Here is a 19658-nt window from a genome sequence, read left to right on the forward strand (position 1 = left end):
TCTGGCATGGGAAACGCCATGCGGCAAACACAAATGTACCGCAGAGCGCCTAGGCGTGTCTTGCGGTAGCCCTATCACTCCTTTGTTCCTTACACTATTCAGACAAATTCATTCAAGAAATGCTTTCAAATATCATCTTATCCTGGTGATCAATTTTTTTTTTGTACTCCTAAAATGTAAAGAATTTTAATTTCTGCAAATAGTTGTTTCCCAGTAAAAGTTTGGATTTGCAGTTTGTGTGCAGTATGGCCTCAAACTTGCAAACCACAGGAAACTGTTTGTTTTTCTTTTTAATTCTTTCTTTCAGTATTTGAGGCACTGAGCCAAATCGCATAGAGCTGCAGAGGCTTACTAGCTGAAATAATAAAAGATGGCTTTTGAATACAGAAGAGAAAAGCTTTAGTAAATCTGTATACTTGTCCAAGACTAAGATAAGCACTTAAGTTCTAGATGGAAAACTCTCTTAGGGGCCCTTTTACAAAGCGTCGGTAAGCCCAACGCGGGGGGTACCGCACGCTAACCCAGAAGTACCGCCAGCCCAATGTGGATGCCGGCGGTAATTCTGCCTCGAGTGTGCACCATTTCCAGTGCGCCGGGAAAAATGTTTTATTTTATAGAGCAGCGCTAACCTGGCGGTAATCGGGCATCGCTGCAGGCTGCCCGGTTACCTCTGGAGCCCTTACCACTATCAGGGCCGCCGGGCAGGGGGGACAAAATTCACCAGGGGCCTGGCGCCGGGGTCAGGCCGCCGGCGCTGCAGTCCCCGGTCCCATCTGCCTGCCTCCACGGCTCCGGGCCCCCTTCATTCAAAGCGGCAGTCGCAGATCGCCTCTCTTCTGCCCTTTCCTCCCTGTGTCCCGCCCTCGCGGAAACCGGAAGTTACATCAGATGAGGGCGGGACACAAGGAGGGAAGGCCAAAAGAGACGCAGCGGCGGGGGTAGTGACCGGGGGCGGCAGCGGCGAGGGGAGTGATGGGGGGGCAGAGGCGGGGCAGCCTTGCCCCGGGCCCAGCCTAGTCTCTCGGCGGCCCTGTTCACTACCACAGTGGGTGGCAGTATGCTCCCCCCCCCACACATGGCCACGTGGTAAGATTAATCTTACAAAAGCAAAAAGGAGGTGAAAACCCTCACGAAACCGTGAGATAAAAAGTAAAAAGTGAGGAGAATAGTTGAGGATACCAAAAACGTATATGTTTATTCACATAAAAAAACAATTGTATGTATAAAATATAAAACGGACCCGACACGGCCGTGTTTCGGCCCTAAGGCCTGCCTCAGGGGTCTTTGCAACCTCGGAAGATGTTTCTCAAAATGTATATTCCAAGGAAAATATCAGGACGATAATCTCTTAAGATCTATGTACTCCTCTCTTCTAAAAAAACATATATATAAGAAATGTGCTAAAAAGCACAACATTCAAATAATGCTTCTCTCCAGAGAGATGTCTACGAATTGTAAAGTATCCTCAACTATTCTCCTTACTTTTTACTTAAGATTAATCTTACTGCATGGCCATTTTTTTAGTGGTTTTTACCCACTGTGGTTAAAAGGGCCCTGGTGTGTGGGAAAAATGGCCTCCCGCCACTACCGCAGGGCCCTTTTTCCCCACAAATTATTAAAAGGGCCCCTTAGTTTTTATAGATTTTGTGCTAAATATCCAGAAATCTTGATATCAGTTCAGAAAACAATTGAAAACAATAATAATTGAACAGTCCCCAGTTCAAGAAACCCTTAGTGGACTATCATTAAGACATATTGGAGAGAAGTTATCAACAATATGGGCTACAATCAGCATATGTTATTTTACTGTTAACCCCAGTTATTAGTAACTAAGTCTCATTGCATAAAATGGAACCTGTGCTAATATAGCACAAGTTAGTGATAAAATAATCCATCTTAATGATAGCCCACATTGATAACTTCCCCTCTGAGTGTGAAGTGTTTCAGTCTCTAGTAACCAGAGCTGATATTGTGATGTCATAATGCCTCATTCCACCAATGCCTAAGAGCCAACCTCATCAGTGATGTCACAATGACTGATTGCCCTATACTTGGCTCACTTTCAATTTCTGGAGACTTTTCTTTAATTATGGGGGGGAAGTTATCAGGGTGGGCTACTATTAAAACATATTATTTTACTGTTAACCCCAGTTATTAGTTACTAGATCTCATTGCATAAAATGGGATCTGTAGTAAAAAAGCATCTTAACATCTAACTATATCCCACAATCACTTTGGGGATGGAAAAAATGTTTGAAAATTCTCTGCATTCTGTGAGTTCCTACAGTGTTCACAAAGAAAATACAATTGAAAGGTTTTATTAGCCTAGCTCAGTGCTTCTCAACCCACTCATCAGGGCACACACCGAACCAGTCAGGTTTTCAGGATATCCACAATTAATATGCATGATGAGAGAGTTTGCATACTAAGTGCTGAGAGCCAGGGTAGTCTGGATTCAAGTCCTGTTTTTCCCATTCACACAGTTTGTGGCTTTGGGCAAGTCATTTCTCCCTCCATTGCCTCCGGTACAACTTAGATAGTAAGTCCGCTTACACGGGAACATAACTTGCAACTCACTTTAAGGTTGTATTTAGAACAGGCAAATAATTTAATCTAAAATCCAAATTCAAATTGAGTGGAAGGGGGAGTGTGTGGTGGAAAATATTATTTTTTTTCCTGCCCTTAAAAGTATTTATCTGCGTGTCCTTGCCAAAAGAATTTAATAGTGTACAATGAGGAGTTCCAACTACAGTCTTGCAAGACTGCAAAGAAATGAAATTTTCAGGCTATCCTAAATAAATATTCATGAGAGAGATTTTCAGTCACTGCCTCCATTTTGTTCAGCTATAGCTCATGCATATTTATTAGGGATATCCTGAAAAGCAGACTGATTTGCAGCCCTCCGGGATTGCAGTTTGACACCCCGTTGCGCAATATGTAGAGTTCCTTTAAAAATTTGGGTAGGTAAGAAAATGACATCGGAGGAAAAACATAAAAGAGAAATACTCTATTACGCGAGAAACCCCTTTTCAGAAAGGATGTTGAAGTTGGAATTGAGATGTCCAAGTAGGGTGTGTGTCAACTGTGGGTGGCATAAATACCCATTTTAGAAAATCTCCCTTTTATGGAATGATGATTCCCCCTCCCCCCTCCAGCAGTAGTATTGCAAGACTACCGCTAGAGGTCATCGGCACCATTTTGGAATTGAGCACCAACCCAGGCAGTATTGGAGGAGGATTGCTGCTGCCCGAGTCCACTGGGCCAGCAATGCAGACCCCCAGTAAGTTCCGGGGGATATCAGGAGGAAGGTTGAGGTGTGGGGGACAGGGTTTATGGAAGGGGGGTGAGATAATTGTGCAAGGGCCTAGTTTCTAAAAGGGAGTGTCAGGGCTGTCATGGGGGACAGGTTCTGGGGTTGTCGGGGTTTTAGTTGCTGGGATTCAGGGTTTGTCTGAAGGTTGGGTCTCAGGTGGGGTTGGAATTTATGGTCAGGGAATTGAGTCTCTGTTGAGGAGATTGGGCTTGCGAACTTGACATTTCACAGCCACTCTGCTTGACTGCTGGAAGCCCAGCTAAACTTGCTCCCTCTTGAGGCGCTATTGACAGGACAGCTAGCGCATGGTAATGACCTGCACACTAGCTGTCACAGCTGGCCACACCTCTTCCAGGCCTGTCACGCCCAGACCTGGCCAATTCCCACATTAGGCAGCTATCAGGGCTTTTGAAATGCGCAGCTCCCATTTTTGTTCACTTGACAGAAGTGCAAGTCTGCGTTACTATCTACCACGCTGAAAACCTCACGTTAGCTGCTTAACGCAGTACTCGGAATCCTGAATGTCAAGTTCTTAGTTTCTGCCGTTCCTGTCCCCAACTGAAAGGATTTCCCACGTTGTTATCTTTGCTACATCTTAGAATATTTTTGGACTTTTCTGGAAGAATTTATTTTTTTTTTGAAACTCGAGCAAAACCTGAAACTCAGATAGCCTATTGTGGAGTATATTCACATTGTCTTTTACATAATTAAAATGTTCTTCATTATTGTTTCATTACTGCTTTAGTAAATACTGAATGCTAATGTCACAATGCTAACAATACCTATAAGCAGAAGGCTAAAGGATTGTACATTGCACTAGCAATGAAAGAGCACTCATCATTTCACTTGAGACTGAAAACTACAAGTCTGGCTCTAGCATTTGATGGGACTTTATTAATTAGTTAAATCCCACTCTCATTTCTCACTGAAATTCTGCCTGTCTCTTTCTGTTAGCTCTAACACTGTTGAGGAAGAAGAGCAAATCCTAAAAATAAATCATGCTTGCAGAGCCTTTCTAGACCCCCGCAGCTTCTGCCTCGAAACATGCTTCCCAGAAAATAAATCTGTGTTCAAAGAACTTAATATGGCAGCTATTTTTGCACCATGGGAAATGAAATGTGTTGTATTGTCATCCCTCATTATTTATTCTAAACGTTTATACCCCATCTATCCCTATCTCCAGCCCTCCCTGAACCTGGGGGGGGGGTCGTCGGGGGAGACCGGAGGTCCGCTGGACCTCCAGCCCCCTGTGGCAGCTTTGCTTTGGGGGGGGGGGGGAACGGGGGCCTGCCAGCATGCAATTGCATGCTGGACAGGGCTCACCATTCCTCCCCAATGATCTGCAAACCCTAACGCCAGCTCGGAGCTGGCGTAGGGTTTGCCGCAGCCAGCGACCCAAATTTTGGCGTGCTGACTGCTGATCATTGGCAATGAATGCGCTAAGCCCTGTTTAGCATGCATTAGCATACTACTTGCGCAAAGAGCCCTCGAGTGCGTTGTTTCACATGCTCGAGGGCTCTGATCATGGGGCGGTGGCAAACGCCGGCGCTAGTATGAGGCTAACAGCCTCTAGCACCGGCGTTCACTTTTGATCATCTGCTGGTTAGGTGTTTTACATAATCTCTCTAAATAAAACGCACCTCCAACATTCTGAAGCCTCCACAAGTCCCAACGTTCTAAATGCATGGTGGTGAAACCCGGAATTCGCCCATGAGTGTTGGCCCCGCTCCCCACGTCAAACGTCAAGACATTGAGGGCGGACCAATGACACTCAACCAATCGCATCACGAACCCGTTACTAAGCGACGGAACATGACATAAGACACATCGCGGAACAATGAAAACCAGCAGCACACGGTTGCTACGTGACGTCAACAGCAACACTAAAAGGACCATATAGATCTCTGCTCTCCACACAAACAACGGACACGGAGGGCATAGGAGGGAAGGAAAAAAACCAGCACATACACACACACTCTCACTCTTAACTGGCTATAATGAGCAACTGACCTGCCACTATCACAGGGACTGCTAGCACTTCTCTCTCTCTCACACACACACACACACACACGGGACACAGAGGGGATGGAAGACAAGGAACGAACCGTTGGGTATGGAGGGGGCGGCAGGGGAGATAAGGCAAGAACTGCCTCAAATGTTTGTGCTGTGCTATGTACAATTATAATGCTGTCTCTTCATTTTGACCGTACCCTTTCACACTCACTTTCACACACACGCACACACACACACACACACTTACACTGTCTGTATCTCACACACACACGCACCCACGCACATATACACACTCTCTCACACAGACACACAAACACGCCTCAAATGGTTCAGCTGTCCTATGTAAAATTTCACTGCTGTCTCTTCATTTTCACCCTACCTGTGCACACTCTCTTTCACACACAGACACACATACATATACACACTCTCACTCTCTCTATAGCCTTGCTAGCGCCCGTTTCATTTGTTTACGAAACGGGCCTTTTTTACTAGTAAATCATAAACATTAAAAATAACAAACAAATATTAACAAAACATTGTACAACAAATCATTAAAAAAAATCTAACTAAAAAGCTGCCATACTAAAAACTCAGGAGTTGGGGAAAGCTTGCACATACAAGTGTCTTTTTAAGCACTTTTCTAAATTGCTGTATGGATTAACAAAATCAGGTATGACCCAATGATGCATTCCATGATATCAGACCAGCTGCAGAGTAAACGCAAGCAGCTGATTCAGGCCAATGAAATGTAGTTAATGCTGACACAAGAAGCTTCCTCTCAGTAGCTGAACGCAAAGAACGTACAGGGATATACAACTGAATCACATCTTTTAAATACTTTGGACTTCCCTGATATAAAATCTGATAAGTCAAAACCAGAACCTTATATAAGTACATAAGTAATGCCACACTGGGAAAAGACCAAGGGTCCATCGAGCCCAGCATCCTGTCCACGACAGCGGCCAATCCAGGCCAAGGGCACCTGGCGAGCTTCCCAAACATACATTCTATACATGTTATTCCTGGAATTGTGGATTTTTCCCAAGTCCATTTAGTAGTGGTTTATGGACTTGTCCTTTAGGAAACCGTCTAACCCCTTTTTAAACTCTGCCAAGCTAACCGCCTTCACCACGTTCTCCGGCAACGAATTCCAGAGTTTAATTATGCGTTGGGTGAAGAAAACGTTTCTCCGATTTGTTGTAAATTTACTACACTGTAGTTTCATCGCATGCCCCCTCGTCCTAGTATTTTTGGAAAGCATGAACAGACGCTTCACATCCACCTGTTCCACTCCACTCATTATTTTATATACCTCTGTCATGTCTCTTCTCCAAGCTGAAAAGCCCTAGCCTCCTTAGTCTTTCTTCATAGGGAAGTCGTCCCATCCTCGCTATCATTTTAGTCGCCCTTCGCTGCACCTTTTCCAATTCTACTCTATCTTTCTTGAGATGCGGCGACCAGAACTGAACACAATACTCAAGGTGCGGTCGCACCATGGAGCGATACAACGGCATTATAACATCCTCATACGGTATCTCACGGACACTGTAATTTCTGAGCAGTGGAACCAACGATAGTACTAAACCACCAGATTAAATAGCAGTAATTAAAAAGCATGGTATTTGGAGCTTTGAGGTTCCTTTTGGTTCAGTTTTGTAAATTGTGTTGTAATACAACATTTGCAGACTTTCCCTCTTGCCAGTAAACCTCAAGTCTGTGTATTTATTTGTAACAGCAGTGAGACATGCACACGTTTCCTAACTCCAAAAATCAATCTGACTGCAGAATTTTGCATCATTTGCAGTGCCTTACAGCATGTCCCTGCCAACCCTAAATACAATACATCACAAAACTCCAGTCTGGACAACACAGTGCTAAAATCATACCCTTCCGACACTGGCCTCAGTTTCAACAACATATGTAGATAGTAAAATGAGATTAAACACTGGCAAGTCGGTGCAGTAATAGGTCTGCTGAAGGGAAACATTGAAAGGACCTCTTTAATGGGAGGCGTTTCCAGAAGGTATCCTTGGCATTCCTTTGCAAAGGAAAGAATAAGTGCCTGTCTCCATATATGGCAACACTATTAAGTTTTTAACATAAACATGTACAAGCTGAGGACGCCTGGGGATTGGTTGCGCTATTTGGTGCAGCAGGGTTATTCTTCATATCACGATCATGTGTGAGGTTAAAAGGCTCCTTTGAATAAATAGACAGTAAAATGAATTTGGAAGGTTTGCAGAGTTTTAAAATTCTGGAACCTTTTACCATGCTTGGGTTTTAATTCCTTTTTTTTTTTAATTGGTTATGTGAGATTTTTTTTAAATGTACTTTTCAGTATGTTTCTCTATTTGGTCTATCACAATATGAAGAGTTGTACTGTTTCATGAGTAGCCCCCGTTCCTGATGTGTATCAGCATGACTAACTTATGGGCAGACCTGTTTAGGGGGAAGCAAAGAATGCAGTCTGATAAGAAATTGATGTTGTTAATCAGGTCTTTGAAAGAAATCCTATGCTAAATTTTTTGTGGTGCATGTACGCAGTTGCTTAGGGAAAGCTCTAGGATAAACTTTCTGTCATGCAAACCCTCACAGGAAACCTGAGCCTTTGAACAAGTCATCCCAAACTAAAAGAAAACTGGCAACCTGACTGATATTTGTGGGCCAAGACCAAACAGGGGTGGTGGGGGTGAAAGCTATCGTTTAATTATGGCATACTCGGTTGTTTTCCTTGAAAGAAAAAACATCTCTTGTGATTTGATTCAACTTGCAGGAACCCGGTTGGAGAATGCAGCTGCCAGGTTTCTCTGACGCTGAGCAAAAGTTCCTCTTGCAGAGAAGGAGCATTCAAAACGTAAGTACTATACGGTTCCCAGGGACTGCTTGTGTGGGTTCTATTTTTTACTCTGCTAATTCTCTGCCCTTCCAGACCCTGGCTAGCCATGACTCAAATTAATCCCCAAATGTGACCCAACAAATTGTTTTCATCATGCAGCTGAACCATTGTACACAGCCAGAGTAGAAGAGAACTTTTTTTTTGTGTACCCTTATATGGTCACTGAAGTCATCACTGATGCAATAAAATAATGAACTGTGTTCTTCTAATCACCCTCCTCGTCTATAAACACATTTCATCCTTGCTCTGAGATTGTTCCCTGAGGTTTAAACCAGCCCTTTCTGGTGCTTCTTTCTTTTCTTTGCTGATCCCAGGGGGAGGGAGGAGGCCGGCTCCAAAGGAAAAGAAGAGAGAGAGAGTGGTGATCATGGAGTAGCAAGATTTGGCAGGATCAGTGGTGGCATAAAGATCACTGGGGAATCCACTGAGGACGAGGAGGAGCAGGGCAACATTCGAGGATTGCTCAAGAGACGAACTGAGACCAAGGAGCACACAGAGGAAAAGCTCAGGGAGCAAGAAGCAGAGCAACTTGATTTCCGCAGCATTTTGGGGAAAAAAGTCGCCACCAGAAGCTTTTCTGAGGAGGAACTGAAAGAAATCCCAGCAGAGCAGATGGACTTCCGTGCTAACCTGCAACGACAGGTCAAACCAAAGACCTTGTCGGAAGAGGAGAGGAAAGTTCACACTCCCCAGCAGGTGGACTTCCGCGGAGTGTTGGCTAAAAAGAGCACCCCAAAACCTTCCATACCTGAGAAGGCACCCAAGCCATCCAATCCAGATTTCAGATCCATGCTTGGAACCAAGAAGAAGTCACCAACTGAAAATGGAAACAGCAATTCCAATGTCCAGGATTCCAAACCAGTGGAAAAAGAGGAAAAGAATGATCTTAACTGCGATCATGGGTGTTCAGTGGTAGAAGATGGAATAATTGAGAAGAAAGCTGAGAGCAAGGGAACCAAGCCATTGTTTGCAGAAAAGCTCCAGGATACTCGTGTGGTTGATGGTGAGAAGCTAGTGCTACAGTGCCGGATTTCCTCAGATCCCCCTGCAGCTGTCACCTGGACCTTGGATGGCAAAATCATCAAGTCATCAAAGTTCATCGTCATCTCTCAAGAAGGTAAGTGACCCAGTTTTCTGTTTCATGCATTATGAATTTTATTTCTTAAAATATGATGATATTAATGTTTGAATTTACTTAATTACAACTGCTGCTAGATTTGGGAATGACTCCAAATGTACTACACTTATTTTGATTTCTTTCCCAGTGCTCAAACAGCTGCATGTTGTTTGGCATGTTTGCTGTAAAGCCCTTTCAGCAGCTTGGTTTCAAGAGCTCACAGATGTCATATTTTTATACGATCTAGCGTACAGTACCTCACCAACACGAAAGTACCTTGTTTCTCTGAACTTCTTCATTTGAAAATCGCCTCTTCTACAGCACCCCCTTCCCAGGAAAAATGGAATGCTGTAGTTACTATCTGGATTAAAGTGTCAATGAAGACTTTCCAGTTTCTAATGTTAAGATAAATCTACACTGCTTCAGTATTTTGTGCTGGAATATGCTTGAGGTCAGAAAGTTGAAGAACTGATCCTTCAGTCTTTCTTCAAGTCTCCGTACAGTACAATATTCTTCCAGGATAAGACTCACAAGGCTTTTACAGGTTTTTGTTGTGTGCTTGACAATTCTTCATGTCAGGAACATTATTTTACAGCATGCTGTGATATTTTAGGTAATTGACTTGAGACCGTTTTAAGTTTCTCTGAAGTATACCAAAGTGCTGAAAGCCAAGAGCGTTATGTTTATGATAAAATTACTGTCTCATTCTGCTTCTGTGCAATTGAAGTGTCTTGCAGTTTATTATTTGGCAAAAGAATGAGTTTATTAATATATTGCCCAGGGAAAATTACATGAAAATATCAAAACACCCCCCCAACACCACCTTTGTTTAGTTCAAAATGGGTACATCAGTACCATAGTAGAGACATTCAAGGTCCTACAAAAATTCTTAACAGATGTATTGCTCCTGTAGGTAAAGCATATCAAGACCTATATTGTTCAGTGTTGACCTACAGTTTTTCTCTCATGGTAGGATAATGGTATTTCCAGCCGAGACTGGTGCTGCCATAGGGAAAATTCAGTCTGTATTACCATGTTAATAGACAAATAATTTGCAAAAGGTCACTGATTAGTGACTAGTAACCTGGAGTATTATGTAAACCTATTTTGTTTATTTTGGTTACTTTCAAGAACTACTTTGTAGTACCTTTAGATAACGTTTAATATTGTCAAAGGATAACAGCTAAGTTGAATGACTTGCAGGGGCATTTTCGAAAGAGAGGGGCGCCCATCTTCTGACACAAATAGGGAAATGGGCGTCCTTCTCTCAGGGTCGCCCAAATCGGCATAATCGAAAGACGATTTTGGGCATCCTCAACTGCATCGCGGGGATGACCAAACTTCACGGGGGCTTGTCAGAGGCGTAGCGAAGGCAGGACTGGGGCGTGCCTAACACATGGGCGTCCTCGACCGATAATGGAAAAAAGAAGGGTGTCCCTGACGAGCATTTGGTCGACTTTACTTGGTCCATTTTTTTCATGACCAAGCCTCAAAAAGGTGCCCGAACTGTCCAGATGACCACCGGAGGGAATCGGGGATGACCTCCCCTTACTCCCTCAGTGGTCACCAGCCCCCTCCCACCCTAAAAAAAAATTAAAATTTTTTTTTTTTTGCCAGCCCTCTATGCCAGCCTCAAATGTCATACCCAGCTCCATGACAGCAGTATGCAGGTCCCTGGAGCAGTTTTAGTGGGTACTGCAGTGCACTTCAGGCAGGCGGACACAGGCCCATCCCCCCTACCTATTACACTTGTGCTGGTAAATGTGAGCTCTTCAAAACCCACCGAAACCCACTGTACCCACATGTAGGTGCCCCCTTCACCCCTTAGGGCTATGGTAATGGTGTACAGTTGTTGGGAGTGGGTTTTTTGGGGGGGGGTTGGGGGGCTCAGCACCGAAGATAAGGGAGCTATGCACCTGGGAGCAATTTGTGAAGTCCACTGCAGTGCCCCCTAGGGTGCCCGGTTGGTGTCCTGGTATGTGAGAGGGACCAGTGCACTACGAATGCTGGCTCCTCCCACGACCAATGCCTTGGATTTGGTCATTTTTGAGATGGGCGTCCTCGGGTTCCATTATGGCCGAAAACTGGAGACGTCCATCTCTAAGGTCGACCATCTCAACATTTAGGTCGACTATCTCTAAGGGCGACCTAAATGTTAAGATTTGGGCATCCCCAACCGTATTATCGAAACGAAAGATGGACACCCATCTTGTTTCGATAATACGGGTTTCCCCGCCCCTTCGCCGGGACGTCCTTAGAGATGGTTGTCCCTGTTCGATTATGCACCTCTTGGTCAATGTACCACTATGTAGTACTATTCGAGCGTCAATGTTATTTCATGTAGGTCATTATACACACAGCTGGTGCCAGTAGTTGTAATCAGTGCTCTGAGCTATGACACATGACATCTGAATACCACCTTTTCTGATGGCCAAGATATGAAAGTGATTGCTTAGGAATCTGGGGAGAGCTAGCAGTTACTTGCAGCTTGAATGACGCCCACTGACCAGCAGTAGTATGGGGATATTTTGTTTTGGTAGAAACTTTCTATCTTTTTACTTTCTGGAGTAAGAGGGAAGTATATTTTAGGGAGTAAGAGGGAAGTATATGGGTAGGGAAGAAGACAGATCTTGCACTAATACAATACCCTCTCAAGTAAACACACTTCAGTTACTACATTGAAAACATGAGTTCATGCAGGAATAGAAAAGGTGGGGGACATCCCATTATATTATGACATATATTAATATATACATTTAGCAAGCATTTTAGAGTTGTCTTGGGGGGTTTTTGTGTCCTCTCTCTCTCTCTCTCTGGAAGCTCTTCTATTTCCTATTTACTAATGATCATGATGGAAGAACTGAGAACTGAGTTACCATATTTCCTGTCCAATGGTACTTTCTATCTAATGGGCCCTCTCCAATTAATAGAGGACTGTCTTTTCATGTATTGTGTACAGCGCTGCGTATGGCTTGTAGCGCTATAGAAGTGATAAATAGTAGTAGTAATGTAGAAGCCTGCCCTTGCAGATCAACAACACAGCCGCGCCGGCTTCTGTTTCTGTGAGTCTGACGTCAGGCTGTGTTGCTGATCTGCAAGGGCGGGCTTCTAGATGGAATGTTGCTAGTGGAGGAGTAGCCTAGTGGTTAGTGCAGTGGAACATGGAATGTTGCTACTATTTGAGATTCTGGAAAGTTGCTATTACTTGAGATTCTACATGGAATGTTGCTACTATTGGAGATTCTGTTGCTACTATTTGAGATTCTACATGGAATGTTGCTATTCCACTAGCAACATTCCATTTTTAGATTGTGAGCTCTTTGAGCAGGGACTGTCTTTTCATGTATGGTGTACAGCGCTGCGTATGCCTTGTAGCGCTATAGAAGTGATAAGTAGTAGTAGTAGTAATAGAGATCTCATAGAAGCCTTGTACAAGCCACTGTTTCTATCCTAGTAAACTAGGAGGATTATGAACAATCCCCCAGATTAAAGTGGCAACAATTAGAATTTACGTATCTGGCTAGGTTTATTCTATAAAGATGCGAGTGTAAATTCGAGTGTACGGATCTGAAAAGAGGGGGTATGAGTGTTCTAAGAATTTGCGCGCAGTGTTACAGAATGTGCCTGATCCACGCTTAATTTAAGCACAGGGATTTACACCAGGTTTCAGTTAGGCACAGCTCCTAGTCTATAAACGGTGTCCAACTCGGAGTGCTTAGCCAAGTACACTGCGGCGCTACAAAAATAAATACATTTTTTTAGCGCTGGAACCGACAACGTGCTGGTGTGGGAAGTTCTGCCAGCTGCTGAGGTAGCCCGGCGGTACTTCCTGTATAGCGAGCATTGGGCTTACCGCCATTAGTAAAAGGAGCCTTGAGTTATCAAGTTGACTTACTTGGTAGGATTAGGCATGAAGAAAACATTTATGGTTGATTTTTTCTGCTGGTATTGATTTCTTATTGTCCTTTATTTTTTTGTATTTATCAAGTTTTCTAAGCTCTATGTATTTCCAACAAAGAACAACAAGGTTCTCGGAATGTACACAGTTGAAATACATGAGAAAGAGCTATGATTTTCTCTAATACAGTACCAGATATGGTCATAAATTTACTCTCGTATGTAATGACCACTTGAGCAAATACTTACTTCATTGTTGTCCTTTACAGTATTCCTCTCTCTTTTGCCTTTCCCAGATAACTCTCAACAAAAATACTTCATGTGCAGTTTCCAGTATTTTTTTTCCATTTTTCTCCCACAAATCTGCAGATTAATCATCAAAAATGCTTTGTGGCTGAGGGGCCGAGATTCATTCAGACGTCTAAGATACATGCTCTTTTTCAGAAAAATGCCATATAATTAGAGTTAGGTTGCCTCAATTCTGTTGGGACTAATGATGATCTTTCAGGCCCAGCGAACCCGCAGCAGCAGAAATCAGAAGCAGGGCCTAGGTACAGCTCTTTGGGTGCATTAGGGGCTTCACCACCCCAGAACTCCTTCTCGTGCCCAAGGAGGGATAATTTGTGTTGGGTTTAGCAACCTGTAATGTTTTGAAAAGCTGGTGCCTTTGGAAGCAGCGAGGGAGTACGAGGTCTCCTTCAGAGCAGTGCAGAGTACAAAGCTCTATAAATGAATGAGTTTCAATAATTATTTGCTTTACCGATGCTATGACGGCTTTGCCGATGTCTTCCTGAGCAACTGGAAGTTGTACAAAATCGCATTTCTTGCAGTAAATACTGGCAAAACTGCAGAAAGAAAACCCTAAGATGGCAGTTCTATAACTGGGTTACCTCTAGTTAGGTGATAGGAGCCTAATCTCTAATAGAACCAAGGTGCCCTGGATTTTGTTATAGAATAACAGTGTAACTGGGATCAGCGCACCTAACGTGGGTTCTTGTACTTAATGCCAGCCATAGGACTGGTGTAAGTGAGAACACTAAATACAGCAGGGGCTCGGGTAAGTTACCCACTTAGTGGGAACCCCACTCATGCTCAGCTCTTTGTACGCTCCCTTGAGAATAACTGCTATGGGCCAGATTCTATGTAAGATGCCTAAAATATCCACGCGGTAAAGATTTCCTCCTAAGCACATTTTATAAGCAGTGCCTAGAATTAGGCGCAGTATATAGAATGCGCTTAGTTGATATCCCATCGCCTAAAACTACGCCCCTCCAATTACACCAACGAAAACACACACTGGGCCATATTCTATAACTACACGCGTAAATTTTGGAATATGCTTAGTGAGTTGTGTGCATAAATTCTAATTATTGACTCTTACCCTAGATTCTATATAGCGTGCCTAGAGATTCATGCCGAAATCCAAGCATATTCTTTAACAACACGCATAACCTAATTGGTTTAACAAGCTAATCAGCATTGATAACAGCTCTTAACAAGCAAAAATGAGCACTAATTGGCAATAATTAGAATTTACACGCACAACTCACTAAGCGTATTCTGTAATGCAATGCGCATAAAATTCTAATGCACACAGGGGAAAAGGGCCATGGTTATGGGTGGGGAATGGGCATTCCAGAATATATGTGTGTAGTTATAGTATATGGCCCAGTGCGTTTGTCTACGCGCCGAGATTTATGCCACATTTTCATTGGTGTAAATGGAGGCATATAGTTTTAGGCACTATGATATCAACTAAGCATATTCTATATACTGTGCCTAAATCTTAGTCCGCACTGATTTCCACGCCGATTATTTAGCCACCATATATAGAATCTCCCCCTTCCCCCTTACTACTCCTTATTGCTTGTTAAGTGCTGTTATCAAAGCTGATTAGCTTGTTAAGCCAATTAAGTTACGCACGTTGTTATAGAAAACGCCTGGATTTCGGTGCAGATCTCTAGGCGCGCTATATAGAATCCAGCAGTATGTAAATTAAGCGGGTATTTGCAGAATAGTGCTTAGAAAAATTAGTGGCATATACATGTGTATATTATTCTAACCATTTACACATGTAACGTACATGAAAATCTGTTCACCTGATTTATACTGTTACCTAATCCTTGCTTGCACTTGAATCTTTATAATTTAAGATACCTTTCCTTGGACCAACAGAAAAAAAACGTTGAAGTACAAATGGGGAAAAAAAGACATGGTAAAATGTGGTCCCCTGGTTTTTAGTGCTTGCCCACTTTTAAATTTACTACATTGTAGCTTCAATACATGTCCCCTAGTCCTAGTATTTTTGGTAAGCATAAACAGACGCTTCACGTCTACCCGTTCAACTCCACTCATTATTTTATAGACCTCTATCATATCTCCCCTCAGCCGCCTTTTCTCCAAGCTGAAGAGCCCTAGCCGCTTCAGCCTTTCCTCATAGGGAAGTCGTCCCATCCCCTTTATCATTTTCTTCGCCTTTCTCTGTACCTTTCCTAATTCCACTATATCTTTTTTGAGATGCGGTGACCAGAATTGAACACAGTATTCGAGGTGCGGTCGCACCATGGAGCGATACAAAGGCATTATAACGTCCTCATTATTGTTTTCCATTCCTTTCCTAATAATACCTAACATTCTATTTGCTTTCTGAGCTGCGGCAGCACACTGAGCAGAAGGTTTCAATGTATCATCACCTTTTACTAGCTGTGGTAAGACTGGGCCTTAGAGCGCCCTTACATGGTCTTTCCCACATGCTTTGGCCATTTTTAACTTGGTCATAAAACCCTTATTTTTCTATTTTTTTTTTCATTCATGACCATGTGCTAATGTTTACTATTAGCATGCGTGGCCATTTAAAAAAATTATCAACATGAGCACTTACCGTCACCTATTAAGGAGGTGAGAAGGGCTTCCCGTATTAACCATGTGCTAACCAGTTAGCATGCGGTAACATAGATGCACTAACTGGTCAACGCAGGAACACCCCACTCTGTGCCCCAGACACGCCCCCTCAAAAAAAATAAGTGTAACATGCTGTTTTGCACATGAACATCCCCAAACTAACGCAGAGTGTGTCCCACATTAGGCATTTTTTTTTGTTGTGTTAGATGCAGGATTTGGGCGTGCGCCGATCCATTTTCAGCGCGCCTATAAAAAATGCCCTTTTTTCATTTTTGCCGAAAATGGACGTGCGGCAAAATGAAAATTGTCACATGTCCATTTTGGGTCTGAGACCCTACCGCCAGCCATTGACCTAGCAGTAAAGACTCACATGGTAATCGGGCGGTAATGACCTATGCGCGTCAAATGGCACTCGGAGCGCATCCGATACGCGCCTGAAAATAAAAATATTTTCAGATGCGCGCACAGGACACGCGCCAAAAATGAAATTACCGCAAGAGCCACGCGGAAGTCAGGCGGTAACTCCATTTTGGCGCACTTAGACACTTACGTGGCTTAGTAAAAGGGCCCCTGTGTTTCTATTAGTGATGCACGTGGCTCCATATTCACTAAGGGCTCCTTTACTAAGCTGTGTTACTTTTATTCCCTAGAGCAGTGGTTCCCAAAACTGGTCCTGCAGGTACCCCAGCCAGTCAGGTTTTCAGGATATCCACAATGAATATTCATGGAGAGATCTGCAGGTAGTGGAGGCAGTGAAATCCTGACCGGCTGGGGTACCTCCAGGTCCAGGTTGGGAACCACTGCCCTAGAGATTTGTGGCAAGACATGTGCATTCTTAAAATTCACCATGAAATTCCATGGTGAAAATCTGTAATTTGCTGTAGGTTTGTAGTGTGCTGACATGTCGCAGCATGACTCTGGTATGCTCACATTCAGCAGACTGCCAAAACCTGTAGTTTCTTTCTCTATAACATCAGCAAAATTCGTCCCTTCCTCTCTGAGCACTCTACTAGAACCCTTATCTATACTCTTATCACCTTTCGCCCTAGATTATTGCAACCTGCTTCTCACCGGCCTCCCACTTAGCCATCTCTCTCCTCTTCAATCAATCCAAAACTCTGCTGTGCGACCTCATTTTCCGCCAGAGTCGCTACGCTCACATTAGCCCTCTCCTCAAGTCACTTCACTGGCTCCCTATCCGTTTCCGCATTCAATTCAAACTTCTCTTACTGATCTATAAATGCATTCACTCTTCTACTCCCCAGTACCTCTCCACTCTTGTCTCTCCCTACGCCCCCCCCCCCCCCCGGGCACTCCGTTCTGTAGATAAATCTCTCTTGTCTGTCTCCTTCTCCACTACTGCTAATTCCAGACTCCGTTCCTTTTACCTCGCTGTACCTCACGCCTGGAATAGACCTCCCGAACATGTACGTGTAGCCCCGTCTTTGCCCATTTTCAAATCCAGGCTAAAAGCCCACCTCTTTAACGCTGCTTTTGACTCCTAATCATTGCTCACTTGCCTGTACCTGTTATCCCCACCTTTTTAGTCCCCTTACCTCTTAATTGTTCTGTCTGTTTGTCTGTCCTATTTAGATTGTGAGCTCGTTGAGCAGGGACTGTGTTTTACGTGTATGGTGTAAAGTGCTGCGTATGCCTTGTAGCGCTATAGAAGTGTTAAATAGTAGTAGTAGTATGTATGTGTGAGATGGAGGGAAGACACAGTTACTTCTGTCTATGAAGAAGAAATTTCCCGAGATGGCAGGAAATTGGCAAATCTGACTTTCATAGAGTAGATGGCCCAAACATGGTTCTAAGAACGAGTCAACTATAAATGACTTGGGTTTTTTTTTTTTATATCGGAAGAGATGAGCACAGAATGATGGGGTTTTCCATGAAACCTCAGATTTGCCGGGATCTGGTAAATGGCATGACTGAGTGTGTAGAGCATTAAAGTATCCCACTGAGATCCTCAGAATTATGTTTTTTTCCCCAAAACTATGGGAAAATAAACTGTTTCGTGGAGGTTACTGAGGGTCTTTCTGGAGGAAATACCACATTATTCACAAAGCAAGAACTTGGCTTACCGCCACGGATCAAGAGGCCAAACAGTTTCCCTTTCTTTCTCTTCAAGAATATTTGTTCAGGTAAAGAAAAATATGAAAAACAAAGAAAAAGTGAATGCCCCTAATAGGAAGGTAAAAATTAACTTTCATCTGGTGATGTGTGATAGTTGCCATTACAGCTTATAAGATATACACAAATTACACTAATATATAGCAGCACCAATGCACTACTGTAGTAGAGGAGTCTCTAATGGTTATTGCAATGAGCTGATCTCCCGGGGAGCTGGTTCAATTCCCACTACAGCTCCTCCTGACCCTGGGTAGTGTCACTGAGGGGGTCCGTTTACCAAGCTACAGTAACAGAACCCCTGTGGTGGCGTCAGCACGCGGGTTTGCTGTGCACTAAGACCCTCTTTGCTGCTGTGCAGTAACAGTGGCGTAGCCAGAATGTATTTTTGGGTGGGCCAGTGGGTAGGTTGGGTGGGCATGCATTTCTTTTTCCCTTCTTTCCCTTCTCTACCCCCCCCCTCCCATGAACTTTAAAAGTTAAATACTATAAATTTGAACCCCACCCCACCCCGACATCCCATCTGAGCCCCCCTGCACGACCCAGTCCCCACCTGCCTACCAGCTCCACGATCGACGAGCAAACGACCCTCGTCTTCCATCCGGCATCGTCTTAAAAAAAAAAAAAAAAGCCCGGAGAAACGTTACGCCTTGCGTCTGCTGTGCACTGCTGTAAAGCAAGCAGCAAATCGTCTCGTCGGTCCTTCCTTCACTGTGTCCCGCCCTCTGATGTAACTTCCTATTTCCGCAAGGGCGGGCAACAGTGAAGGAAGGACCGACGAGACGATTTGCTGCTTGCTTTACAGCAGTGCACAGCAGATGCGAGGCGTTTCTCCGGGCTTTTTTTTTTTTTAAGACTCGATGCCGGATGGAAGACGAGGGCGTCTGCTCGTCGATCGTGGAGCTGGTAGGCAGGTGGGGACTGCAGCGCCAGCAGAGCACCCCCCTCCCACCTGCTGACACCCGGGGCTAGGCGGGGCCTGGAGGGAAACTGGCTGGGGCCTGGGCCCGTCCAGGCCCACCCGTGGCTCTCCCCTGTGCAGTAGTTAACCGATAGCCGTGCAGCCATTTCCCAGAGGAGCCCTTATGACCACCTATTATGTATGTATTATCTCACTTGTACCCATGGTTTCCCAACAGCGCACCACAGAGGCAGACGTCAATGCAGTAAAAGAAGCTAATACAGCAAAAACATACACAAAAAATAATGGGGATGATGAGGAAGGGACGGGAGGAGTAGGGGAACCAGGAGAGAGGAGGGAAGGGGAATGTGTCCAAAATTGTCTCTAGATTGATGCGCATCCAACAGTGGAGACGCATGCTGAGTCCTTGGGATAAGCGTTTCCAAATAACATGGTCTTAAGTGATTTCCTGAAAGTTAGGTGGCTGTTG

At 44.0% G+C, this 19658-nt stretch overlaps 1 protein-coding gene across 1 annotated transcript in view; it reads left to right on the forward strand.

The window, feature by feature from the left end:
- Positions 1–19658, forward strand: part of LOC115473714 (myosin light chain kinase, smooth muscle-like) — a 673403-nt gene that overhangs the window by 385488 nt on the left and 268257 nt on the right. Inside the window, exons 16-17 of the mRNA XM_030208760.1 lie at positions 8100–8180; positions 8537–9339. Coding sequence (XP_030064620.1) covers positions 8100–8180; positions 8537–9339 — 884 coding nt within the window. The remainder of the gene's footprint in view (positions 1–8099; positions 8181–8536; positions 9340–19658) is intronic.

Source organism: Microcaecilia unicolor, chromosome 7, assembly GCF_901765095.1.
Source record: "Microcaecilia unicolor chromosome 7, aMicUni1.1, whole genome shotgun sequence".
Lineage (NCBI taxonomy): Eukaryota > Metazoa > Chordata > Amphibia > Gymnophiona > Siphonopidae > Microcaecilia > Microcaecilia unicolor.